Here is a 23,217-nt window from a genome sequence, read left to right on the forward strand (position 1 = left end):
TTGTCCTGTTGCAATTCTGTAGATGCAGTTTGGGCCAACCAAATATTGGTAAGCGACTTACCAAAAAGCACACATTTGTGTACAGACTTAGGGGCATATTTATCGAAGGTCGAAGTTAAAAAAACGTCAAACTTCGAATTCAAAAAGACCAATTGAATGAAGGTCGAAGTGGGCCGAATTCGGCCTATTCCGAATCGTGTGATCGTACCTCGATTCAAAGTTTTTTTTTAACTTTGACCTTCGATCTCCCAAACTCCCCCAATTGCCTCCATACAGGTTGTAGGAGGTCCCCCATAGGCTAAAACTGCACTTCGGCAGCTTTTAGGTGGTGAATGGTCGAAAGTTTTAAAGAGACCTTCGAATTTCAACGTTTTTTTCAAATTCGAATCGAACTATGACTATTCCCTAGTCGAAGTACACAAAAAATAGCTCGGAATTCGAAGTTTTTCACTTCGAAACTTCACCTCGACCTTTGATAAATCTGCCCCTGAGAGCGATTCTTTTTTTTTTATTGCAGTTTGAATTTAAACTTGTATTTGTTACAAAAAAAAAAAAATGTCTTGGAGTAAAACAAAATACCCAGTAAATAAAGCACGGTCCCATTGCTAAATATGAAGCTCCAGATTATCTGGTTCAGTTTCTGAATTTGGGAGAGACTGCCTGAGATAACGCTTTTGGAATTCTTTTCTGATTTCGAGAAATGATTTGTTTTTTGTCTCCGGAACAAAGAAAAATATAAAACTTGCAGTTAAAAGGCACTCCACAAAGAAAAACAGGAAACAATACTGGTTGAGTCCATTCTAAAGAAAAAAAGAAAGAAGATACATGAAATCTATACTTGATAACAAGAGACTGACCTATATATGTAGGGGGATAAAGCTATAATAAAGTCATGCCACCTCTGGCTGTTGGTCAGCAGTTTAACTACAGAGATATATGAGAAATGTTGCCTATTACCAGGAGCAATTATTGTTAGGATTAGTAGGAATGCCCCTTTGCAATGCGCTAAGGATCTATAAGAAGCAGGAGCCAAGGATCTTGCCACCCTCTATTATAAGCAGTAAACATCTTGAGTGAAAGGTGAATCATGTAACCTACTGCAGTAATTAGAAAGAGAGTCCATATAGAAAAACAATAGCAATACTAGATACAAATGACAGACGGGGGAGATGATGAAAGTCCAATAAGAAATCTGGTTACACATAGGGTTTTTAGAGTGTTCTTGACAGAATGCTAAATTTGCTGAATGTACAGTAATAGCTTTGTCAGCCCAGAATGCATTTGTTGGAATGATTAATTACAGTAATTACAATGTACAGGACAGATGGTGGAAGTTAAAGTGCCAAGGGTGGAATATGGTATGTCAGAACTGTAGCAAAGAAGAGGCAAAACAAAGTGGAATTAAACTTGTGTAAGAGTACAGTGCTTTACAAGCAACACACTAACGTCCCTCTAAAGGGAGAGAACCAGTCACCAGAGCCTTTATACATATCATGAGACATCAAGATTGTGTCTTATATTCTTATCCTTTTTAGCATAGGGTACATTCCGTTTGCATCTACTGTTTAAGCTTTTAAGGATGGGACTTAAATTTGGGTACCATATGTATTCCAATATCACATTTAGAAACATAGACGTCTCCCTTTGGGTGGGTCATGGTAAACCACCCTATACAACTTTAACTACCAGCACTGCATTTGTAGTAGTTCTTCAAGTATACTCACCACTAAAAATGGAAAAATCATCCCTATGGTAAAGAAAGTTATCCAGCCTACAGATCCGGATATCCTAAATGCTGCAGATCGAGAGGACTGAGTGAATAGTTCTGCAGTTAGGGTATTTGTAACACCTCCTAGAAAAATACAGAATTTTATGTTAATAGGAAAAAAATCTAATTCAAAAGAGAAATGATATGTTGTGATTTATCTGCACAATGAACTGTCTAGACAACATTAAGCATAGGAATCTCCAAACGGTGCACCTCCAGCTGTTTTTGAACTGCAACTTCTAAAAAAGAGCTGGAAGAAGAACCAGGGGGACGATGTTTAGTAACAATTGAAGGGCTGCAGGTTGGACTGTGAATGGGACTGTGGCTGAGGAACATTAGATATAGTAGGTTGAAATAGTATATAAAGCAGCAGTGGGAATAATAGTCTCTTGGGGTATTTTGGCTGTGGGTCATTAGGTGTAGTAGGGTGAAACAGTTTCAATAGAAGCAGCAGGAATAATAGTCTCTGAGAAGGGACCATGACAGTGGGCCATTAGGTATAGTAGGGTGAAAGTATATATAGCAGCAGTGGGAATAATAGCCTCTGGGGGTACTTTGGCTGTGGGCCATTAGGTATAGTAGGGTGAAATAGTGTCTACAGTAGCAGTGGGAATAATTGTGCTTGTGGGACATTCAGTGTAGTAGGGTTAAATGAGACCTATAACAGCAGTGAAAATAGTAATCTCCTGAAGTCTCTTGGATGGGACTGTGGGACATTAGGTATAGTAGGGTGAGATGGTGCATATACAGTAGTAGCAATGGGAAGCTACTACAGTTTTTAGACATAAGGTATAGTAGGCAGAGATGGTGCATGTAGTAACAGTGCATATATAATTAATAATTATATGTATAATTTGTAAAATTATAAAAAGAAATTAGAAATTATAAAAAGAAAAGAAAAAAACCTTATAATTCTTATAACACTGTGGAACTTTTTTAAAATCCATCTGCAAACACTGTCAGAGCAAATGATGTCAAGAAGGCACCAAACCATATCAGGGTACAGGAACCGGAGAACAATCATAGCACCGATAGTAATGTTAAGTAATACTTATTTGCTTTATAACCATCTCTCGCAAGATCCCAAAGTGAGAATGCTTACCTGGACCTAATCCAAAGCTTAATATAAAGGCAAACACTGCACTCACGCTTAGATATGGTATCCAAGGATATAAATCCTAAAGGAGAAATACAGAATGTAATTGAACTAGCATTTTTTGCAACACATAAAAACAGCTTCTGCACAAATTCCTAGTACAGGTATGGGAATCGTTATCTGGAAACCCATTGTCTAGAGAGCTCCGAATGCTATCTCCCATAGACTTCCTTTTATTCAAATAGATTTTTAAAAATGATTTCCTTTTTCTCTGCAGTAATAAAACTGTACCTTTTACTTGATCCAATCTAAGATATAATTAATCCTTATTGGAGTCATAACCAGCCTATTGCCTATATTTATTGTTTACATGGTTTGCTAGTAGAAAAAGTATGAAGATCATAATTACGGAAAGATCCGTTATCTGGAAAACCCCAGGTCCCAAGCATTCCGGATAACAGGTCCCATACTTGTAGTAGTGTCTACGATGGTACGTTGCCTTCATTAGTGACATGTCCTACATATATATATATATATATATATATATATATATATATATATATATATATATATATATATACACACATACACACTTTGACATAAGACCTGTGTGTGCGACTTCTATGGACTACGTTTATAGAGAGAGAGAGAGATGGAATCCTCTTACTAAACTATGGAACATTCTTAAAAGTATTGCTAATTGATCACCACTGCTCAGGCTGTGGAGCAGTGGTGATGGGAACTGCGTTTGGTAAGTGGTAAGGAAGAGTGAATAATAAGGCTGAGCACAAGTTTGTGAATTTCCTTCCTCCACCACACAATGGAATTTTGAATATAATAATCAAAAAGCGTGTGAGAGCTTTAAATTAATTTACTGAATACCTTATAGCATATTGCTTGGTAAGGACCATTCTAACCAAACAGCAGAGTGAGCATGCATGTGCAAATGGAATTGAAAGTAATGAATGAATGTGTAAACCCTGCCAAAGTCTTTACTGTGCACAGGACAGACCATTACTGCTTTCTTTCACAGCTCAAGGTGTCCTCTTCCCTATTTAACTACACCATTCATCAAAATATATAATTCAGTCACACTGTAGTGTCAGACAGGAGGTACATAAAAAGGAAGAGTGATCAGAATAAATGACACTAGTACTGCAATATATAATTAGATTCCACAACGCCCATTCTATACTTTCCTTCAGATGATATACAGTATCTATTGTACATACAGCTCCCCTATAGAGCAGCGCAAAACAGATGCTATGGTGCAGTGCCCTTCATTAATTTGCCAAGTGCAGCAAACTGTGCTGTGTTAATTTCATAAAAAAGATGATTAAAAGCTATGTGACCTTCAGGTACAGTTAGTCCAAGGATGATAGGTTAGCCACCCCAAAGAAAAACTGCCTCCTTAACAAGCTCAAAAAATAAACACACGTACTGTAAATCAAATTATGAGTCGATGATCTCTTCAAGTATTCACACAATATTGATGGTCATGAAAAAGCATATAACATACTGTTTATTTAAAGGAGAAGGAAAGGCTAAAATTAAGTAAGCTTTATCAGAAAGGTCTATATAAATATACCAGTAAACCCTCAAAGCAATGCTGCTCTGAGTCCTCTGTCAAAAGAAACACAGCATTTCTTTCCTTCTATTGTGTACACATGGGCTTCTGTATCAGACTTCCTGTTTACAGCGTAAACCTCCAGGGCAGGGCTTGAGCATGCTCAGTTTGCTCCTCTCCTTTCCCCTCCCAACTCCCCTCTCTGCTGTAATCTCAGCCCAGAGTTATGGGTGAGCAGGGAAACTCAGGCAGGAAGTGATGTCACACCAAGTGAATATGGCAGCTGCTATCCTAAACAAACAGAGAGTGTCTAGAGCCGTTTACGGAGGTATGGTAAATCACTCCGCAGAATAACTAGTGTTATAGCTTGCACTATTGTGGCTAATCTATTAACAATAAACTGCTTCAGTACCTTTCCTTCTCCTTTAAAAATAATATCCCCCCAAATCTTTGTGTACCTGTAGGATGACAAAAATGGCGTTAATTAAAACAGCAATATTTCCAGTGATCTTAAAGCTTAAAGACATCATGGAAATATGTGTGTTAATTTTTAGGTTTGTTCGTAGGCAGTTTTATAATTGTGTGTCTTCATCTAACTTACCTAAAGGGTCAGCACATGGCACTTCTCTAAATACTTTTTTCTAATGAAATAAACACAGAAGTTTGTAGCAGTTGGCACTTTGTTATAATAAATCATGGGTGCGGCACCATAGTATCCATTTTGTGTTTCCATACAGAGATTTGTTTTGTATTGGAATGTCCATCAGAATGGAACACAGAAGGACAGCTTCAACCAAGAATACGTAATGTTAATGGAAACGTCCACTCTAGGAGCACTGCATAAACCGTGTTTCCTTTGGAATGCTCTACTATCAGCTTCAGTTGCCAAGTGCCTTCACATGACATAAGGGGTTCCGCTGAAGAATATGGTTTTGGACAAATCTAGAACATTTTGGGATTTGGTCAAATTCTGGCATGGAGTCCTGGCTGCATAGATTTGATTGCTTTTGAATTTACTATGCTGAATACTGATCTGAATCTGAACTATCATTCCATCTGTTTTTAAGCAAAAAAAAGAGGAGAAAACCAGATCAGCTAATGCTGTAATGGAATTGGAAGTTGGAAGTCAACATGGAAGTCACATACTTGTGCACTGGCCACTATTTAACAGCTGAATAACAATTCTCTTGCATTTAAGGTTTTTGGGGATTCTGGTAGGTGTAGTTCAATAGCAACTAAAGGGCATAGGATCCCTAACTTTGCAGTGGGAGGTCAGATAGTGATCAAGCAGGGGATATGTCTGTATGCTGGATGGGAAAAGTCATAAAGTTGTACCTTTCTAAGCCTGGAATGGCAGTGATAGTGACATAAGAAGGAGATTAATGATGTTAAAGATGAGACCCTTTAGCTTTACTGATACACCTGATAAGGAGAGTGCAAGAGAGCTCAACCACTCAGCAGAGCAAGACACAACATCAAGCTGTTCTTGACATTAGATTTAAGGATACAATCTAAATGATACTGTCAAGTTTATCTCCAAGTTACCAGTTCGGAGAAAATGACCTCTGTATGCGCTGTTTAAATTCAGGACCCTGGAGATAGATGGTGACATATGTGAAATAAAGTCTTCACTGAGTAGCACTAGAGTTAGATTATAATAGTAGATCATAGTTTAATCACATGCAGTATAGCTAATGAAATATGCATCTTGATATGCAATTACATTTGTTGGTGCTACATTTTTCTGTTTTGTAATGAAATATTGTGATACCTGAAATGTTAGCGTCAGTGTTAATACAATACACCAAAATGCCATCAGTGTGTATCCTCCAATAATAAGGACCCTTCTTCCAGCACTGTCTATGAGTAGACCCTGTAAAATAAGCAACTCTGAATAAGTTTACAAGGGTAAGAAGTATGTTAAGTATATTTACATTATACCCTTCACTAGAGATAATTATACTGGACAAACGCACAAAATAAACCAGGATGACTGGCTGATCAACATACTCTACATCACTGTCTTGACTGGTAGATCAAGTTGGATGATACAGATCAGTCAGATCATGTCTGCCTGTGTAGAGGTCACTGGATGAGTAACTCCCACTGAATTGGATTTGCAGGTGCAAATAAAGGTTGTTATTGTCAGAGCACTTTATGGTACTTACACAGGTCAGAGCAGTGAGACATTCACAAAGTCCAGTTCCCAGTGTCACATAAGGAATATTGTCAGCAGGGATTCCAGCTTTTGTAAACACATATGCTGCATAGAAGTAAATCTGTAATAAAATGCATTGTATTAATACAAAATAATGTTATGTGTAGTATAAAAGTATTTTATATTAGTACAAACATGGATTTCTACACAGTGTAAGTGGTTAATTAAAGAGGTGGTGAGACTGCAACATTAGTCCAGTGGTGAGATTTCAGTTTCCCTGTAAGACCAAAATGACATCTGGAGTGCAATTGTCTGCTACTCAAGTGACTTGGGCACCGTTTAAACCACATATGCAATGTTCATTCTCTGTTGTCTGTGCTCACTTCTGAATAAAGTGCAAAAAATGTGGGCAAACTTGCATATATCATGCCATACACTAAGTACTTTAAATTTTCTTTAAAAATATGTTTTCTTGCTTCTAATGCCAATGCACTTATGCCGTTTAATGTGAATGAGGTGCATCGTCAGAAAAACCCTGCATTGTGTGGAAAGAAGTGGATTTGAGTGTTGCAATTTGACCCTGTTTGTGAGTAAATCATTTAGTGTACTATAATAATATCTTTCAGGAGGAGGAGACGGAGAAGAAGAAGGAGAAGTAGAAGGAGAAGAAAAAGAAAATTAGGCTAGCATTAACATTATTCTATTCCTCTCATAGCTATCCCTTGTTCACACTATTCACTTTCACTGATATATTCCTCCTTAACTTTGTTATTGCATCCATGAATTCCTCTATAGAGAATCCTCTATCAGACTCTTTAGAAATAAACTAAAAGTACTGTTATGGGAAAAAACATTTTTTTTTCAAAATGAATCAGTTAATAGTACTACTCCAGCAGAATTCTGCACTGAAATCCATTTCTCAAAAGAGCAAACAGATTTTTTTATATTCAATTTTGAAATCTGACATAGGGCTAGACATATTGTCAATTTCCCAGCTGCCCAAAGTCATGTGACGTGTGCTCTGCAAATTGGAGTGATATCACCCCCCCTTCCTTTCCCCCCAGCAGCCAAACAAAAGAACAATGGGAAGGTAACCAGATAACAGTTCCCTAACACAAGATAACAGCTGCCTGGTAGATCTAAGAACAACACTCAATAGTAAAACCCATGTCCCACTGAAACACATTCAGTTACATTGAGAAGGAAAAACAGCAGCCTGCCAGAAAGCATTTCTCTTCTAAAGTGCAGGCACAAGTCACATGACCAGGGGCAGCTGGGAAATTGACAAAATGTCTAGCCCCATGTCTGATTTCAAAATTGAATATAACAAAATCTGTTTGCTCTTTTGAGAAATGGAATTTTGCTGGAGTAGCACTACTAACTGATGCGTTTTGAAAAAAACATGTTTTCTGATGACAGGATCCCTTAAAAGACCGCCTTATGGAGCGCTAGCATAACACTGAATTCAGTATTGGCACATGAGTAACACGTCATATAGAACCTATACATACAGAGAGTAGGAAATGTATAGTTATCTCACTGGTCATCTACTTACCGCATTAATTCCACTGAGTTGCTGGCCAATGTTTGTTAGAATGATAATAGCTAGCTGCCATCTTATTGTCCGATCTGTGAACAACTGAAATATCTTCTTTGGTTTTTCACCATTCAAAGCACATGATTCTTTCTGTATATCATCCATCTCAGGCTGGAAGTGCTCCGAGCCATATAACATTTTCAGTGCTACATCATAAAATGTTAAAATGCAAATAAAAAACAAAAAAAAGGCTCATTTATTAAGAATATAATGTGGCAGGAAAGACCACCAATAGATTTTTGCAAGTGTATAATATGGCAGATCCATGCTAATTGTAATTAGCAGGCTAGTTATTCTTTCACATAAATATGAATGCTTTATTATTGGCCATTTTGCTTTCCAGAGAATTTGTCCATCACACATTATGGATTCCATCAATTTATGATGAACGCGGTGCTGCAAAATATGTTGGCGCTATATAATAATTTAATTATAATAATTTAAATTGCATAACTGTGATTTTTGAACCAGTTTAATGACCCAGTGCTAGGCCTCAATTCCCCTTAACCTTAAATAGAGTGTGTTTTCTAGCTGTACTCCTCCCTCTGAGATGCCAACAAAAACCCTACAAGCAAATACAATTTATTGGTATGGCTGATGTTCATGCCAATATTGATTTTGGACTATACGAATTAAAAAAAAAAAGTGAATGCTGGTGTTGACTTATAAACAGATTTAGTAAACAGGTAGACAATGCTTAAGGTGAATTTAAAGAGCGAGTCAACACCCAAAATAAAGATGTGCCTAATAAAAGAAAACATAATTCTAAGCAACTTTCCAATATACATTTATTAAAAATTTTCAGTGCTCTTCAATTTATTTGTAAAAGCAATTGCTGTTAATGCAAGATCAGCTTAACTACTGGATGTTACTTTTTAAACAAATGTTGCAAAAGTCTCAGTTCCGCAGCAAAGACAGGTCTGTTAATCAGCTGCCTTGTTTTAAATTGTATCAACAGTCTGAGCCACCAGGGCAGAGAATAGAAAGAGGCAGACAAACAACTTAGGGATACTGTCATGGGAAAACATATTTTTTTCATGTGACTTGTGCTCTGATAAACTTCAGTCACACTTTACTGCTATACTGCAAATGTGAGTGATATCACACCCTCCTATTCCCACCTAGCAGCCTAACAACTGAAGAACAGGAAGGTCACCAGATAGCAGCTCCTTAAAGGAGAAGGAAAGGTAAAAACTAAGTAAGCCTTATCAGAAAGGTCCATCTAAATATACCAGTAAAACCCCAAAGTAATGCTGCTCTGAGTCCCCTGTCAAAAGAAACACAGCATTTCTTTCCTTCTATTGTGTACTCATGGGCTTCTGTATCAGACTTCCTGCCTTCAGCTTAAACCTCATTGCCCTGGGCAAGAGCATGCTCAGTTTGCTCCTCTTCCCTTCCCCTCCCTCCCATCTCTACTGTAATCTGAGCCCAGAGCAGGGAGAGACTCAGGCAGGAAGTGATGTCACACCACATTAATACTGCAGCTCCTATTCTAAAAAAACAGAGAGCTTCTAGAGCTTTTTACACAGGTATGGTAAAACATTCTACAGAATAAATATAGCACTCTAGCTTGCACTATTGCAGCTAATCTATTGGCAATAAAATGCCTCCGTAGCTTTCCTTCTCCTTTAAAGGGATTCGGTCATGATTTTTATGGTGTCGTTTTTATTTCTAAATGACACTGTTTACACTGCAAATAATTCACTCTACTATATAAAATGTCATTCCTGAACCAGCAAGTGTATTTTTTGAGTAATATTGGTGTGTAGGCAGCCATATCAGGTCATTTTGCCTGGTCATGTGCTTTTAGAAAGAGCCAGCACTTTAGGATGGAACTGCTTTCTCTGTTATTTCTCCTACTCAATGAAACTGAATGTGTCGCAGTGGGACCTGGATTTTACTATTGAGTGCTGTTCTTAGATCTACCAGGCAGCTGTTATCTTGTGTCAGGAAAGGGAGGGGTGATATCACTCCAACTTGCAGTACAGCAGTACAGAGTGACTGAAGTTTATCACAGCACAAGTCACATGACTGAGGGCAGCTGGGAAACTGACAATATGTCTAGCCCCATGTCAGATTTCTAAATTAAATATAATAAAATTCCCATGACAGTATCCTTTTAACACAAGATAACCGCTCCCTGCTAGATCTAAGACTCAAGCACTCAATGTATGTCATCTGTACAATTCATGTATACATGTACTGTGAACTGGTAACTGGAGAACAGTTTGAAGGGAGATATATTTCCCATAGGTTCATATTGTACTCCCATATGTACAGCAGTCCTGACTGGGTTAATTCTAGGGATGCACCGAATCCAGGATTCGGTTTGGGATTCGGCCTTTTTCAGCTGGATTCGGCCGAAACCTTCTGCCCGGCCGAACCGAATCCGAATTTGCATATGCAATGGTATTACAAATTTACCGGCCGGGTGGCAACCCTAGTTTGGCCGGGAATCCGAGTAGGGGACCAGTAGTAGAGAGGGAAAATACCCTGTGTATTAGTTAGAGACCAAGCGTGGCAAGGATTTTGTTTTGTTTTATTTTTGTACCTGGTTGCTCTAAGAGTCTGAATTCGTAAACAATAAATGGACTTTACCCTGTTAAAAAACTGTCTGTTCATCTGATGCTGCTCAAAAATTTTTAATTTAGTAAGAAGATCTAACAGATTCTCTGTCTACCAGAAGATATATAAATAAGTTCAAGGTCTCCTTATGCAGTCCTGGGTTCAGTCAACTATCTCTAAGGGACACATTTAGGTTTTGGACTTTTAGGGGGCAGTCCTGCTTTAATTAATACTGTTTTTAATGCCTAGACATTTCACTGACAGATGCTTACCTTTCTGAGATTGGTATTCATTTTTCTTTTCTATAAGGAGGTACCTGGGACTCTCCGGAAACCAGGGAAGGCTAATCAACTGTAGAATAGCTGGTATACAGCAGGTGGGCAACAAGAAATGCCAGTTGTCCCCTCCACCAAATAACTCTCTGTCAACAACAATGAGCAATATAGTAAATTTATTGTACATGCAAAAAGATTAAAAAAAAATAACAGTTTAGAGTGGGCCAGGAAACATGCAGCATGAATAGTCTTTTGAATTATTCAGTATTCACACATTATTATTATTCCCTATTGGGACACTTTGGCATCAGGAGTGATCCATGATCACATGGTATGCTCTTATCTTATGTTCTCATTCAGAAACCTGTGTTACTAGAAGGTAGTCACTATTCACATGGACAAAAGATTAAACTTCTTCATAGTTGTGTTTCTTTTTTAACTTATGTAACTAAGAGATTATATAACTGCCAAAAAACTTGACCAACAGGTTATTTTCCAGGGACACCAGTAACCTTTTCCATTCCTGCTTCCCAGGAAACACACGACGACCCTCATTCCTGTTTACTCATGTCTGTACCATAACATCACTGTGATTGGAGTTTGGTGATTGTTTTAAAATGTCAAGGAATTCCCTTCCACCCAATTGAAGAAACCCTATGGAAAGAGTGGTAAGAATGTTTCTACAAAGCCAGTTGCAGGGATGCACCAAATCCAGGATTCGGCCTTTTTCAGCAGGATTGGCCCGAATCCTTCTGCCTGGCCGAACCGAATCCGAGTCTTAATTTGAATATGCAAATTAGGGGCAGGGTGGGAAATTGCATGTTTTTTGTCTAAAAACAAGGGAGGATTTTTTTTCCATCCCACCCCTAATTTGCATATGCAAATTAGGATTCGGATTCGGTTCGGTATTAAGCCAAATCTTTCGCAAAGGATTCGGGGGTTCGGCCGAATCCAAAATAGTGGATTTGGTGCATCCCTAGCCAGTTGCTTTAAACATACTACATAATATCACCTGGAAATATGAAAACCTTTTTAGACAAAGTACTGAAATGCCTTTTTGTCAACAAATGCCTTTAAATTGTAAAAGGGAAAAACCTGACCCTCATTGTAGCTATTATGGCATTTATAGCCGTGTCTGTACCTTAAACCAACCAGCTGTCCGGTAAAGATTCCACCAGTCAGAAAAATGTTCAAGCCCACGGTAGTGAGGCCTCTAATGTGCCTAGGTGCAACCTCTCCTAGATATAATGGTTGCACACATAAGCCGATACCTGTAAAGAAATGGGAACATAACACCAGGTCAACTCAACTACACAGTGCAAAACATATTCACATCATGTAAAATTTGACATAAATCATAGTCTTTTTTTATATTTGAAACTGAATCGTGTATTTCTGAACATTATGTCACTCCATGCTTTAGATGTGCTGATTTTGAATTATTAGCTGGTAACCACCCAATCTCTCTGTATGGTGTGCCACAATTGTTTTCTTATTCCGACCCCATCTTAAAAACAATTGCTCTGTAAAGCTTTAAATGTATTGCCACTGCTACTTTTCATTATTCATCACCCTTTTCAGGCAGGTCCTCTTATTCCCTATGCCAGTCTTGTTCAAATCAATGCATGGGTGATAAGGTAATGCGGACCAGATTGCTGAAATTGCAAAATAGGAGAGCTGCTGAATAAAAAGCTAAATGCCTCAAAAACCACAAATAATAAAAAATAAAAACCAATTGCAAATTGTCTCAGAATATCACTCTTTATGTCATAATAAAAGTTAACCTAAAGGTGAACAGCCCCTTTAAGTACAGTTGAGGAGGCCATAAAAGTTGCTTCTGGAAGGTCTTTTCACGTTATCAGAGTGAATGTTTTACTTTCTTAGCTTGCTACAATTCAGAAAGAGAGGAAAGCTTACCTGCATTGATGCCTATAATCAATCTTCCAACTATTAGAAATTCAAAGTATCCACTGGGATAAGCAATACCCATTAGGAATGCAGCCAGTATTGCAAGGAAATTGTTCATTAGCAGAGTTCTTTTCCTGCAATGCAGAGAAGAAAACATTTATTTGGTGCATGCAGGTATTTATTAGTATTACACAGATTTATTAATATTGACAAGTTAAAATAAAGATTTACTTGTTACAAAAGTGATTTTACACCACAAAATGGAAAAGCTTCAGATTACATTACTAGCCTCCATCTCTTCAGTTGCCCACGTCTGTCCCAAACTGACAGAAGTCCAGGGCATGTACTATTAATCTGTAGAAAAGAACATGGGGGTCAGTGGCGTAACTAGATGTTATTGGGCCCCACAGCAAATACATTTAAGGGCCCCCAACATATCCAGCGATTGTCCTGTTTTACCAATATATGTTGAAATCGCTCATTATTTGGGTCTCAAGGGGCACTCTACACCATGTTCTGGATCTTTGGTATTCTTCTGAAAAAGAGCGTTGCTGCGGCAATTTTCACCACTTTCAGCGCATGTGCAGTTGTCGTTAACCAAGAATATGCTCCAACTGCCCATGTGCCGATACAGCACTTTCTTCCCGAAGATTACCGAAGAGAAGAAGACAACTGCCGTGAACTCCGCTGGACAGAATCTGCACCGAGGGCTAAGTAAAGAGTTAGGGGCATTTGCCCGGGGTAGCAGCTAGGCTGGGGGAAGGAGGGAGGGGGGGGTTTATGTAGGGTAGGGGGGGAAGGTTTTTTTTTAATTTAATGTTGCATTCTCCTTTAAGCACATATCAATACATTGTTTCCATAAAATAATGTTTAGTGCTTACCAAATATCTATGGGGTAAATTTACTAAGCGGTGAAAATTCACCAGCGACGGCTTCACAGCCATTGCAACACTTCGCCAGGAGAAAATTTGCACAGACAATGCTAATTTACTAAAATGCAAAGTTGCATCCAGGGCGCCGAACACTGGCGAATTTTCGCTAGGATTACTTTGGCATTCAAAGCGAAAATGTGATAGCGTTCAATTACGCCTAGCGCAACGTTAGAAATTTTCGCTCTACTAATTTGCATACGCTGGGAAATTATAAAGTTGAACGGACGTATATGTTGCAGCAAATATGTTACATAAGTCCAGGGAACCTTAATAAAGAAAATAGAGTTGTTATAATGCCCTACACATGAGCCCACTGTATAGTTTATGTGCCATATTTTAAAAAATGTATGGGGGAAACCAGTTACCCAAAAAAATTTCAAGGACTTTTGCAGGCTATCACTCTGAAAAAAGGAAAATACGCCAGCGTTTTTTGGGACTTAGAAACTTTTTCCACTAAAAATATGATGTAAGTAACAGAAGATTGAGGAAGATATATGCACTCCAATGCACTTTGCCTGGTCTGAGGTGGCGAAGGCAAGTCTGCCAAAAGAGAGGTAATGTTCATTAAAATCCACATCTTAGTGAATTAGTGGTGTAACGTCCATTCGCCAGATCGAAAATTCTCCTGGCAAGAGTGGCCGCTAATGTCTGTCTCTTTCGCTAGCGAAGTTACGTCTGTGCCCGTTAGTAAATCGGCGAAGTGCCTGAAAGCAGTAATGCTGGCGAATTGTCGCCAGCGTTAGTCACTTCGCACTTTAGTAAATCTGCCCCTAAAGGTCTTTATTGGTAGAGCACAAAGTAGCGAGGAGTTAAATGGAGGGTTCACCTTTCAGTTAACTTTTATTTGATTATAAAATGGCTAATTTTAAGTAACTTTTCAATTGACCTTCATTTTTTGCCTTATTCATATGACTCTTCTCATCTTTCAAATGGGAGTTATTGACACCATCTAAATGCTCTGTAAGGCTACAAATGTATAGTTGTTGTTACCTTTTATTACTCATATTTCTATTCAGGCCCTCTCCTATTCATATTCCAGTCTCTTATTCAAGTCAAGGCATGGCTACTTGGGTAATTTGGACCCTAGGTACAAGGTTGTTGAAATTGCAAACTGGAGAGATGCTGAATAAAAAGCAGATTCAAAACCACAAATGATAAAAAATAAAAAAATGAAAAAATGAAAACCAATTTTAATTTATCACACTCTAAATCATAATAAAAATTAATTTAAAGGTGAACAACTCCTTTAAAATATGGCACCAAACAGCAGTGACAACGTGGTTAAAGCCTCTTAGTAAATCAGCACAGGTTTATTAAATGCATTCAGCATTGGCTGAATCCTCTCTTTATCTAGGAGCCTATTTGTCCAATGTAGATTTCCATTGCATGCAGGCACTGTGTGAGTAACTGCTGCATTGCAGCCATATTTTAATTATAAGCTGAAAACGAATAAACATTATTTGGTAACAAAAAAGATTTTTAACTTGTTTCTCTTAGGAGCATATTTATTATGCTGCGTAAAACAAAATTCGCCAAAAACAAACAGTGTAAAAAGCTGTGTAAAAGGTGTGTGTGTAATTTTACTTCATCTGAACGCCGGATTTTCTACCTTTATTTGACATTGCTACCAGCGGAAGTCACTCTAACAAAAAACTCGTAAACATTTTAATTGTGGTGTATTAGCCCGCTTTTTTTACACAGCATAATAAATATGCACCTAAATGTGAATGTTTTTTGCTTATTCCTCAGTGTTAGTAGTTAACCTTAACATACTGTATAACCTCGTATCACTGGAGGAGCATTGATACCAGTGAAAACTATGAAGCCCCAAGGCAAGTGGCTGACAAGGACAAGCACATGATGGGTATGTGCCTGAAACACTGTACATGAAACCAACTTCTTTTTCAATGTGACTGGCTAATATTAACCCTTGTAATGCCATCAGAAGTTTAGTACAATGGGTTTTTCTGTTTCCAGTGTGCATATATTCGTGTATGTATATTAAGAAAAAAAAAAAGCATCTAGTCATGGGGTGAGCCAGCTGTGCAGCAAAATAAACCAACAGTTTGTGGGAAGTGATCATTCAATTTAAGAAGTGTGCCCTTCTCTAATTCAGTTATATTGTGTAACAAGAACTAACACAATAATGCAATGTGAATTAGAAGTGATTAGTGGTCATGTCCATTTCAACCAAAGGTACAAACAGACCCTTTTACCCCAATGTTGGCTGGATGGACTAGAGCAATCTCTAAAAACCACAATACCGGATGATGGATGAGTCCTAAGTATATGTGTGAGTGCTGTGGCTCGCCAGTGTGGATGATTTAGTCAGTGGGACAGTTATGGTGGCCAGAGTTGTTGAAATGCATTGGGAAGTATAAAATGGTGGCTACAAGCAGAAGTGGCCATTAAGGGGCAGACTTATCAAAGTGTGAAATTAGGCTAGGGCCACACGGGGAATCCGCTGGCTAATTCCAGCCCTACCGCGGGCAGTACCCTCCTCTCTCTTCTGCTTTAAATTGACCTGGCGCAAACAGACTATGGCTGATTTCAGCTCAAATTGCAAGGACTTGAAAATTCTTCTTCGAAACCCAGCAAATCTGTTTGTGCGGAGCAGATTCAATGTGGAAGAGAAAGGAGACTACTGCCCACGGTAGGGCTGAAATCAGCCAGCAGATTGTAGCGAGCCCCTGTGTGGCACTAGCCTTAGAGCTCACTACAAGATAATTTCCCTCCTCTCTCCACACCTATGGGATTTATGGGTATTTATCAAATATTGAACTCTGATTTTCACCCATTCATAGACAAAAATCTAAAAATCCCAGTAGTAGTAATGAAAAAAGAACGGAGGAATTTTACTGTGGTCAGTTCTCATTACACTTTGATAAATCTGCCACTACTTATAATGGTCTTGACTGGTCCAGAAATGTACTCTATGATACGTGATATGGTGCCAAAAACTCAAGCACTGCAGCGCAGCATTATATATTTCGTTTTCTAAGCAGTGCATGTTCATGACATACTGACATAAGTATTGGACAGAATCTACTGCTGGGGATGAGGTACCATGACAGAAATTATAATATTGGGTGTACCCTAAGGCTTTTATTCCCTGCGTAAACTGTATGGTTAAGCTACACCTATGGCTTGGTGCTTATTAGTGATGTGTGGGTATGCAAAAGCCCAAGCCACCTCCGGCCCAACAAGCCATCATTATTTATATACCCACACCAACCCACCCATCTCCGGCAGTATATAAATAAGCAGAAATACTGTCACTTTTTGATTTTCTATGTTGTTGCTGTTTCGTTAGAAACACCGCTATGCAGAAAGCTCCAACTTTAAGATATAAGGATCCCCCATAGACTACATTTTAATCTAATAATTCAATTTTTAAAAAATGGTTTCCTTATTTCCAGTAATAATAAAACAGTAGCTTGTACTTGATCCCAACTAAGATAACATGAATCCTTATTGGAGGCAAAACAATAATATTGGGTTTAATTCATTTTTAAATAATTTTTCAGCAGACAAAGTACGGTGATCCAAACTCTGGAAGTATCCCTTATCCGGAAAACCCCAGGATTCGAGCATTCTGGATAACTGGTCCCATACATGTATCAGACCAGACGTGTGCTCCCCCTTTTTCTTTAAATTTAAGGTTTTCTAGTTCTTTTATCAATATACCACAATGTTCAAGAAGTATGCAGAAAAGAGAAGTATACAGCTCTCCTTACAGATCATTTAAGAACTGCATACATAAAAAAAAGTTACTTGGTAGATGTTTATAATTCTTATAGTACTTGTGCCACTTATATGTATATATATTATATCCAACATAACAGAGCAATTGAATGTAGGGTTAGAAGAGAAGAATGCTGAATTGCTTAGCCAGGTGGGGACAGAACACTTTTGTGAGTTTCCATAATATCTGTCATAGCTTTGATTATTGGCGGACAATGGCATAACTATTTTTCTTTTTTAAGTTATGTTTCCTTTAATGTCTTTTTAAAGCAATGCTTGCCAAAGAAAAATCCCCTGCACATGCCTCAAGTGTCACATTGAGAAATAACAGGTTTATTTATATATTGGTAATTCCTAGCTCCAACAATGGGCAGTATCAGTCATTAGGACAATAAACTGATTTCATTATACCCATGGGGCAAATGAAAACTCAGCAGTGGCATGCAAATTAATCCTGCTTGGGGGATAACAGCAAGCCAGACAAAATGAAAACTTGCAAATCAAGGAGTATGTTGTATGCAAATCACACATAAATAGGGTGATTTTATTTTGTACATAGCAGCAATAGATTCAATTTATTGGGAGCACAGCCGTCCATAAACCCTGGAAGTAAGGAATGCTTAAAGGGGATGTAAACCCTAATTGTACCCCATAGCTCTCCAAAATAGGTGTTACAGGCTTAGTTACAGATACAAGACTATTGTCCAGTATAATGCCTCTTTCTAGCTTTATGACTTTTATATTATGGGGCAAATTAACACACAATCTTTGATGGATCATAATTAAATCTAATGAAACTACAGAGAGCTGTGACCTCTCCCAATACCATTGATACCACTTTTTAAATGGAGTATATATCAAGAAAATCTATTTGTTTAATTTCCATAAGGCTTCTCCTGCCTACTTTCACCTTTCTTATGATATGTACTATTTGGCTTGGTTATAAGGGTCAGCGTGGCCTCCTTCACTTAAGGTTTGGGTTGGTTCTTTTCTTTGTGGGTTAAGCGAATCACTTGTCTTTTGAAATTAAAAATGCTGTATAAACACACAAAAGTTGATCTTTGTAAGGGACTTACCTGCCCAGTTTACCAGCCAGAAGTCCTCCAATATGCGTGCCAAGTAATCCACCCAGAGTAAACACTGAAGCAATGATAGACCAGATAAGTGTCAGCAAACCTTCCTCAAGGTTGGACTGATGGCGGGAGTACCATGTACTATTAATAAATTGCTGGATTTGCTAAAAGTAAGGAGAATGGAAATTTAAAAAAGTTAATTTTTTTTAATTTCTATGGATTAGCAAACCATTTTGTACCATTTTGACATTAACAACAGTCCCACTTTAAAGAAACAGGGATGTCTAGTAGCCCTGCAGTCATTGTATCATGACCTCTGTCCTCTTTTACCCATGATCACAATTCATCATCACAAGTTATTACTTCTGACCTCTTAAAGGAATGCTGTCATAGGAAACATGTTTTTTTTATTTTACAAAATGTATCTCATCCAGCAGAATCCTGAATTCTTTTTTTCAAAAGAGCAAACACATTTTTTATAATTAATTTTGAAATCTGACATGTTGTTAGTTTCCCAGGTGCTTTTAGTCACAACTCCCTGGCACCTGCATTGCTAGAAATGCTCTCATGCCCTACCTAGTAGTAGATATGAGAACAGCACTCAATAGTAAAAATCCAAGTCAAAAATATAAAATAAATCAACAGACATGTTATAACAAATGGGACAGCAACATGTAGAGCCCAAGGAGTCAGAAACAGATCTGGGATCATGTCAGACTATGCATAGACAATGTCCAGGATAGGACAAAAGTAAACCAGCTTAGGCCCTTGCCTTTGGAACTCTATTAGCACGAAAGCCCTAATGCTACTTACCCTTACAAATACCCTTATTTTATCAGCAGTAACTCTGGTATCCATAATACTTTACACACATTATTTATCTGGATAACAAATATTTTTGGGCAATTATGAAAAATCCTAATTACTACTTACTCGAGTAGGAGCATTGATAATTGAAACATTATACCCATACTGAAAAGCTCCTCCGATTCCAACTGCACAGATAGCAAAGAAGAGCCTGCTGACTGGAGGCTGGGAAAACAGAAAATGAGGATAAAACACAACAAATAACTGTTGCGAAATTGCATATGTAGAATTGTGTATAATTCATCATTAATAATCAACATATAATTATGAAATAACATATTATACATTCATCCATATAATAAATGATACCTTATGTCACAGTATCTGCCGCCAATCGTTCAACAAGCTGGTGAGCCCATCTTACATAAATGCATTTACTCAAAACTTTGAAATATTTCCAGTAAAGATTATATATCTAATATAAAGGTGTCCCAGAACTTTGTTTTTATTTTTTATATTTCAATCTACATTTTCAGTTCATCTTTTTCTAAGTAGAAACTGTTAGAGATCCTCAGATTGAGTTATGTTATATTAATGGTTTGTGTGACAATTTGCATCACACCCTACCCACATTACAGAAAATCCTAAAAACAGTTTCTACACATGCATGCCTGCTTGTATATGGTCTTTATATGACTTTATGTGTACAGCAGTCCTGTACAAACACAGTTTAAATGTTAGTACTGAATTGTGCTGAATGCAACTGGATTTCTAATTTATGTAGCTTAGAAACAGCTGCATAAATTACATTAGAAACTCTGCCATATTAGGCACTGTATTTAATAACATGGGGCCCACCGGAATGGAGACATATTGCTGAGAAAACTAACTTGATTATTTTGAAACCAGTAGAGGTATGGAACATATTACTCAGAATGCTGGGTACCTGGGGTTTTCTGAATTCCGTAATTTGAATCTTCATACCTTACTTCTACTAGAAAACCATGTAAACATTAAATAAACCCAATAGGCTGGTTTTGCCTCCAATAAGGATTAATTATATCGAAGGTGAGATCAAGTCCAAGGTACTGTTTTATTATTACATGGAAAAAGGAAATCATTTTTGAAAACTTGAATTATTTGGATAAAATGGAGTCTATGGGAGACAGCCTTTCCTTAATTTGGGAATTTCTGCATAATGGGTTATACTACTTAGAAACGTACTCCTTTCCATGAAGCTTATTTACAAATGTGTTCTTCCTGTGCCATGTTATACTGAATTGTTAGAAAATACATATATCACTCCATATACATATAGCAACCTCTTTGTAAACAAACACCAAGGGGAAGAGGTGAATTTTCAAATGAAAAAAATTCTAATTTTGAGATATTTTTTGTACTTCAACTAGGGAATACTCCAAATTTGATTGGAATTTGAAAAAAAATTTGACTATCGAAATTTATAATGTATTGTCTCTTTGAAAATTCAACTACGACCATTCGCCATCTAAAACCTGCCGAATAGCCTAGGGGGACCTCCTAGAACCTATTTGGAGTCAATTGGTGGACTATAAAAATTAAGTTTTTTTAGGGAAAAATAGAAATAGAATTTGATCGAATGCGCTATTCTTTCGATTCGAATTCGGCTGAATACGGACCTATTCGATCGAAAACTGACCTATTTGACCAAAAAAAAAAACCTTTGACTTAATTTCGATATGCCCCTAATAGTAATGAGAAAAGGTACCTTTTATCAGGCACATCTCAATTTTTTTGACATCAAAAATTTAACTTACCGAGTAGAGAAGGGTCTCCAGATGCTTCTCCACTCTGAGCAGCCAGGAGGCTGAACAGTATGAGAAACTGGTGTTTCAAAGTAATTATATTAGCAGTGCTAAAATCTTGAAAAACTATAAAAAAAAAATCTAAATGGCAAAAGCACTAAGACTAACGCACAATGCAGTTGTACATTGATTTTTTTCAGGCTTTTTTGTTCCCCTTTGATAAAGCAGGAGAACATTAGGCAAGCACATACATGTAAAGCTGAATCTATTTCATTGCTGCTCACAGATGTGATAGTGTGTGCAAATAAAGTTAAAAAAAAAAGCATACATAATACACTGGCTAGATTTCTCCTATGCTTGGTACTATGCAGCTCCTGGCACAGTCCAATACTTTACTTACCCTACTTATCTGTTTCTTCTGTAACAAAGGTTGGTAGTCCATGATGCTGGCAGAACTCTCTAGGGGTCACTTCTTCATCTACATGCAGAGAGAGATGTTCTGTTCTCTTCTCAGCTCACTTTCATTCAGTGACAGCAACATCCAGCATTATACCCACCACCATAAACCAAGCATGATGAAATGAATCATGCAAACATAATTGAAAACAAGACAGACTCTCACTGAGCAAGCGATGCATGTTATTTTCTAAGTCACTTGAGTCTTTGGGAAATATGCTCAATTAGTTCCAAACGAATATATAAACTTACCTTGCTTGTCGCCATTAGATACGGTACTTGGGAGTTCTAACAATTCTTTTATATGTTTCGAGAACTGCTCGGTGGAATTTGCCATGTGACTTTTTACTTTTTTTTGTTGTGCTAGTGACTAATTATACATGCATTTTTCTTTCTCAGTTCATTGCAGTGAAGACTCTCTGCTTCACTGAAGTCTCATGTTATCATTATCTTATGAGTGGAAATGCCAATCACAGGTTAAGTGAAGTATCTCCAGGACATTGCCAAAGATAATCAAACAGAATGGAATGCACAACCATTAGTATGCAGAAACCTGGGTGGTTGTCTGAGAAGTATGTAGACAAAATGCAGGGATTGACAGCACTCCAAGGAAATACATAACGTCAATAATTCAAATGAAATTGGAGATTTATTGATCCAACGTTTCTGCTCCGCACAGAAGCCTTCGTCAGGGAAAGACAAAGGCCTAATGAAGGCTTCTGCGCGGAGCCGAAACGTTGGATCACCAATAAATCTCCACTTTCATTTGAATTATTGACTTGATGTATTTCCTTGGAGTGCTGTCAATCCCTGCATTTTGTATGTATGTATATATATATATATATATATATATATATATATATATATATGTATATATATATATATATATATATATATATATATATATATATATATATATATATATATCTGTCTATCTATCTATATATATATAATGAAGCCAAGGATGGAAGAGACCAAGCCACAGCAGAATCAAGCTGGGAGTGGGGTACTTCATTCGTTGGACCCTTATATGTTTGTGTACTTAATGTAAAGCAAGCATTGGGTAATCACACATATTAAAAATATATACAGTAATTAAATAAGACCACTGACAGACAGAGAAGAGATAAAATGGTATGACATGATACAAAGGAGTATGCCATCGGAAATGTCTGCAAAGATAAATCCCCAAGGCACCAACGCAGAAGGAGAACTGACCTGCCAGGACACCATAGACAGCATCAATTGTCCAGGGAATTGTCATGAAAGAACTGTATCAGCGTCAAATTTGCACAACGGCTCCACAGGTGGAGTAGATAGATGTCCAACGCCTTCCAAGACATTAGCAGTTTTACAGACCATAGGGACTGCATTGGTTACAGATAAAGAAAACAAAAGGCTAAGGGGCTAAGCAGCTATGGCTTAGGGGCTAATTTATTAACTTCCAAGACTGGGTTAGCCATGATTTGCAGCAAAGAAACTCAGAA

The 23,217-nt window shown here is 37.6% G+C and overlaps 1 protein-coding gene across 1 annotated transcript; it reads right to left on the reverse strand.

Annotated features, from left to right (window-relative positions):
• Positions 1 to 445: 445 nt before the first annotated feature.
• Positions 446 to 22,292, reverse strand: slc2a7.L (solute carrier family 2 member 7 L homeolog). The gene is made up of 12 exons (XM_018261378.2): positions 21,675 to 22,292; positions 19,617 to 19,715; positions 18,687 to 18,847; positions 12,944 to 13,068; positions 12,168 to 12,297; positions 11,024 to 11,172; positions 8,145 to 8,332; positions 6,600 to 6,710; positions 6,203 to 6,304; positions 2,871 to 2,946; positions 1,725 to 1,852; positions 446 to 800 (listed from the first exon to the last, which is right to left on the reverse strand). Exons 1-12 carry the CDS (start codon positions 21,714 to 21,716, stop codon positions 606 to 608), a joined length of 1,506 nt encoding a protein of 501 aa, XP_018116867.1. The 5' UTR covers positions 21,717 to 22,292; the 3' UTR covers positions 446 to 605.
• Positions 22,293 to 23,217: the final 925 nt, after the last annotated feature.

Source organism: Xenopus laevis, chromosome 1L (assembly GCF_017654675.1).
Source record: "Xenopus laevis strain J_2021 chromosome 1L, Xenopus_laevis_v10.1, whole genome shotgun sequence".
NCBI lineage: Eukaryota > Metazoa > Chordata > Amphibia > Anura > Pipidae > Xenopus > Xenopus laevis.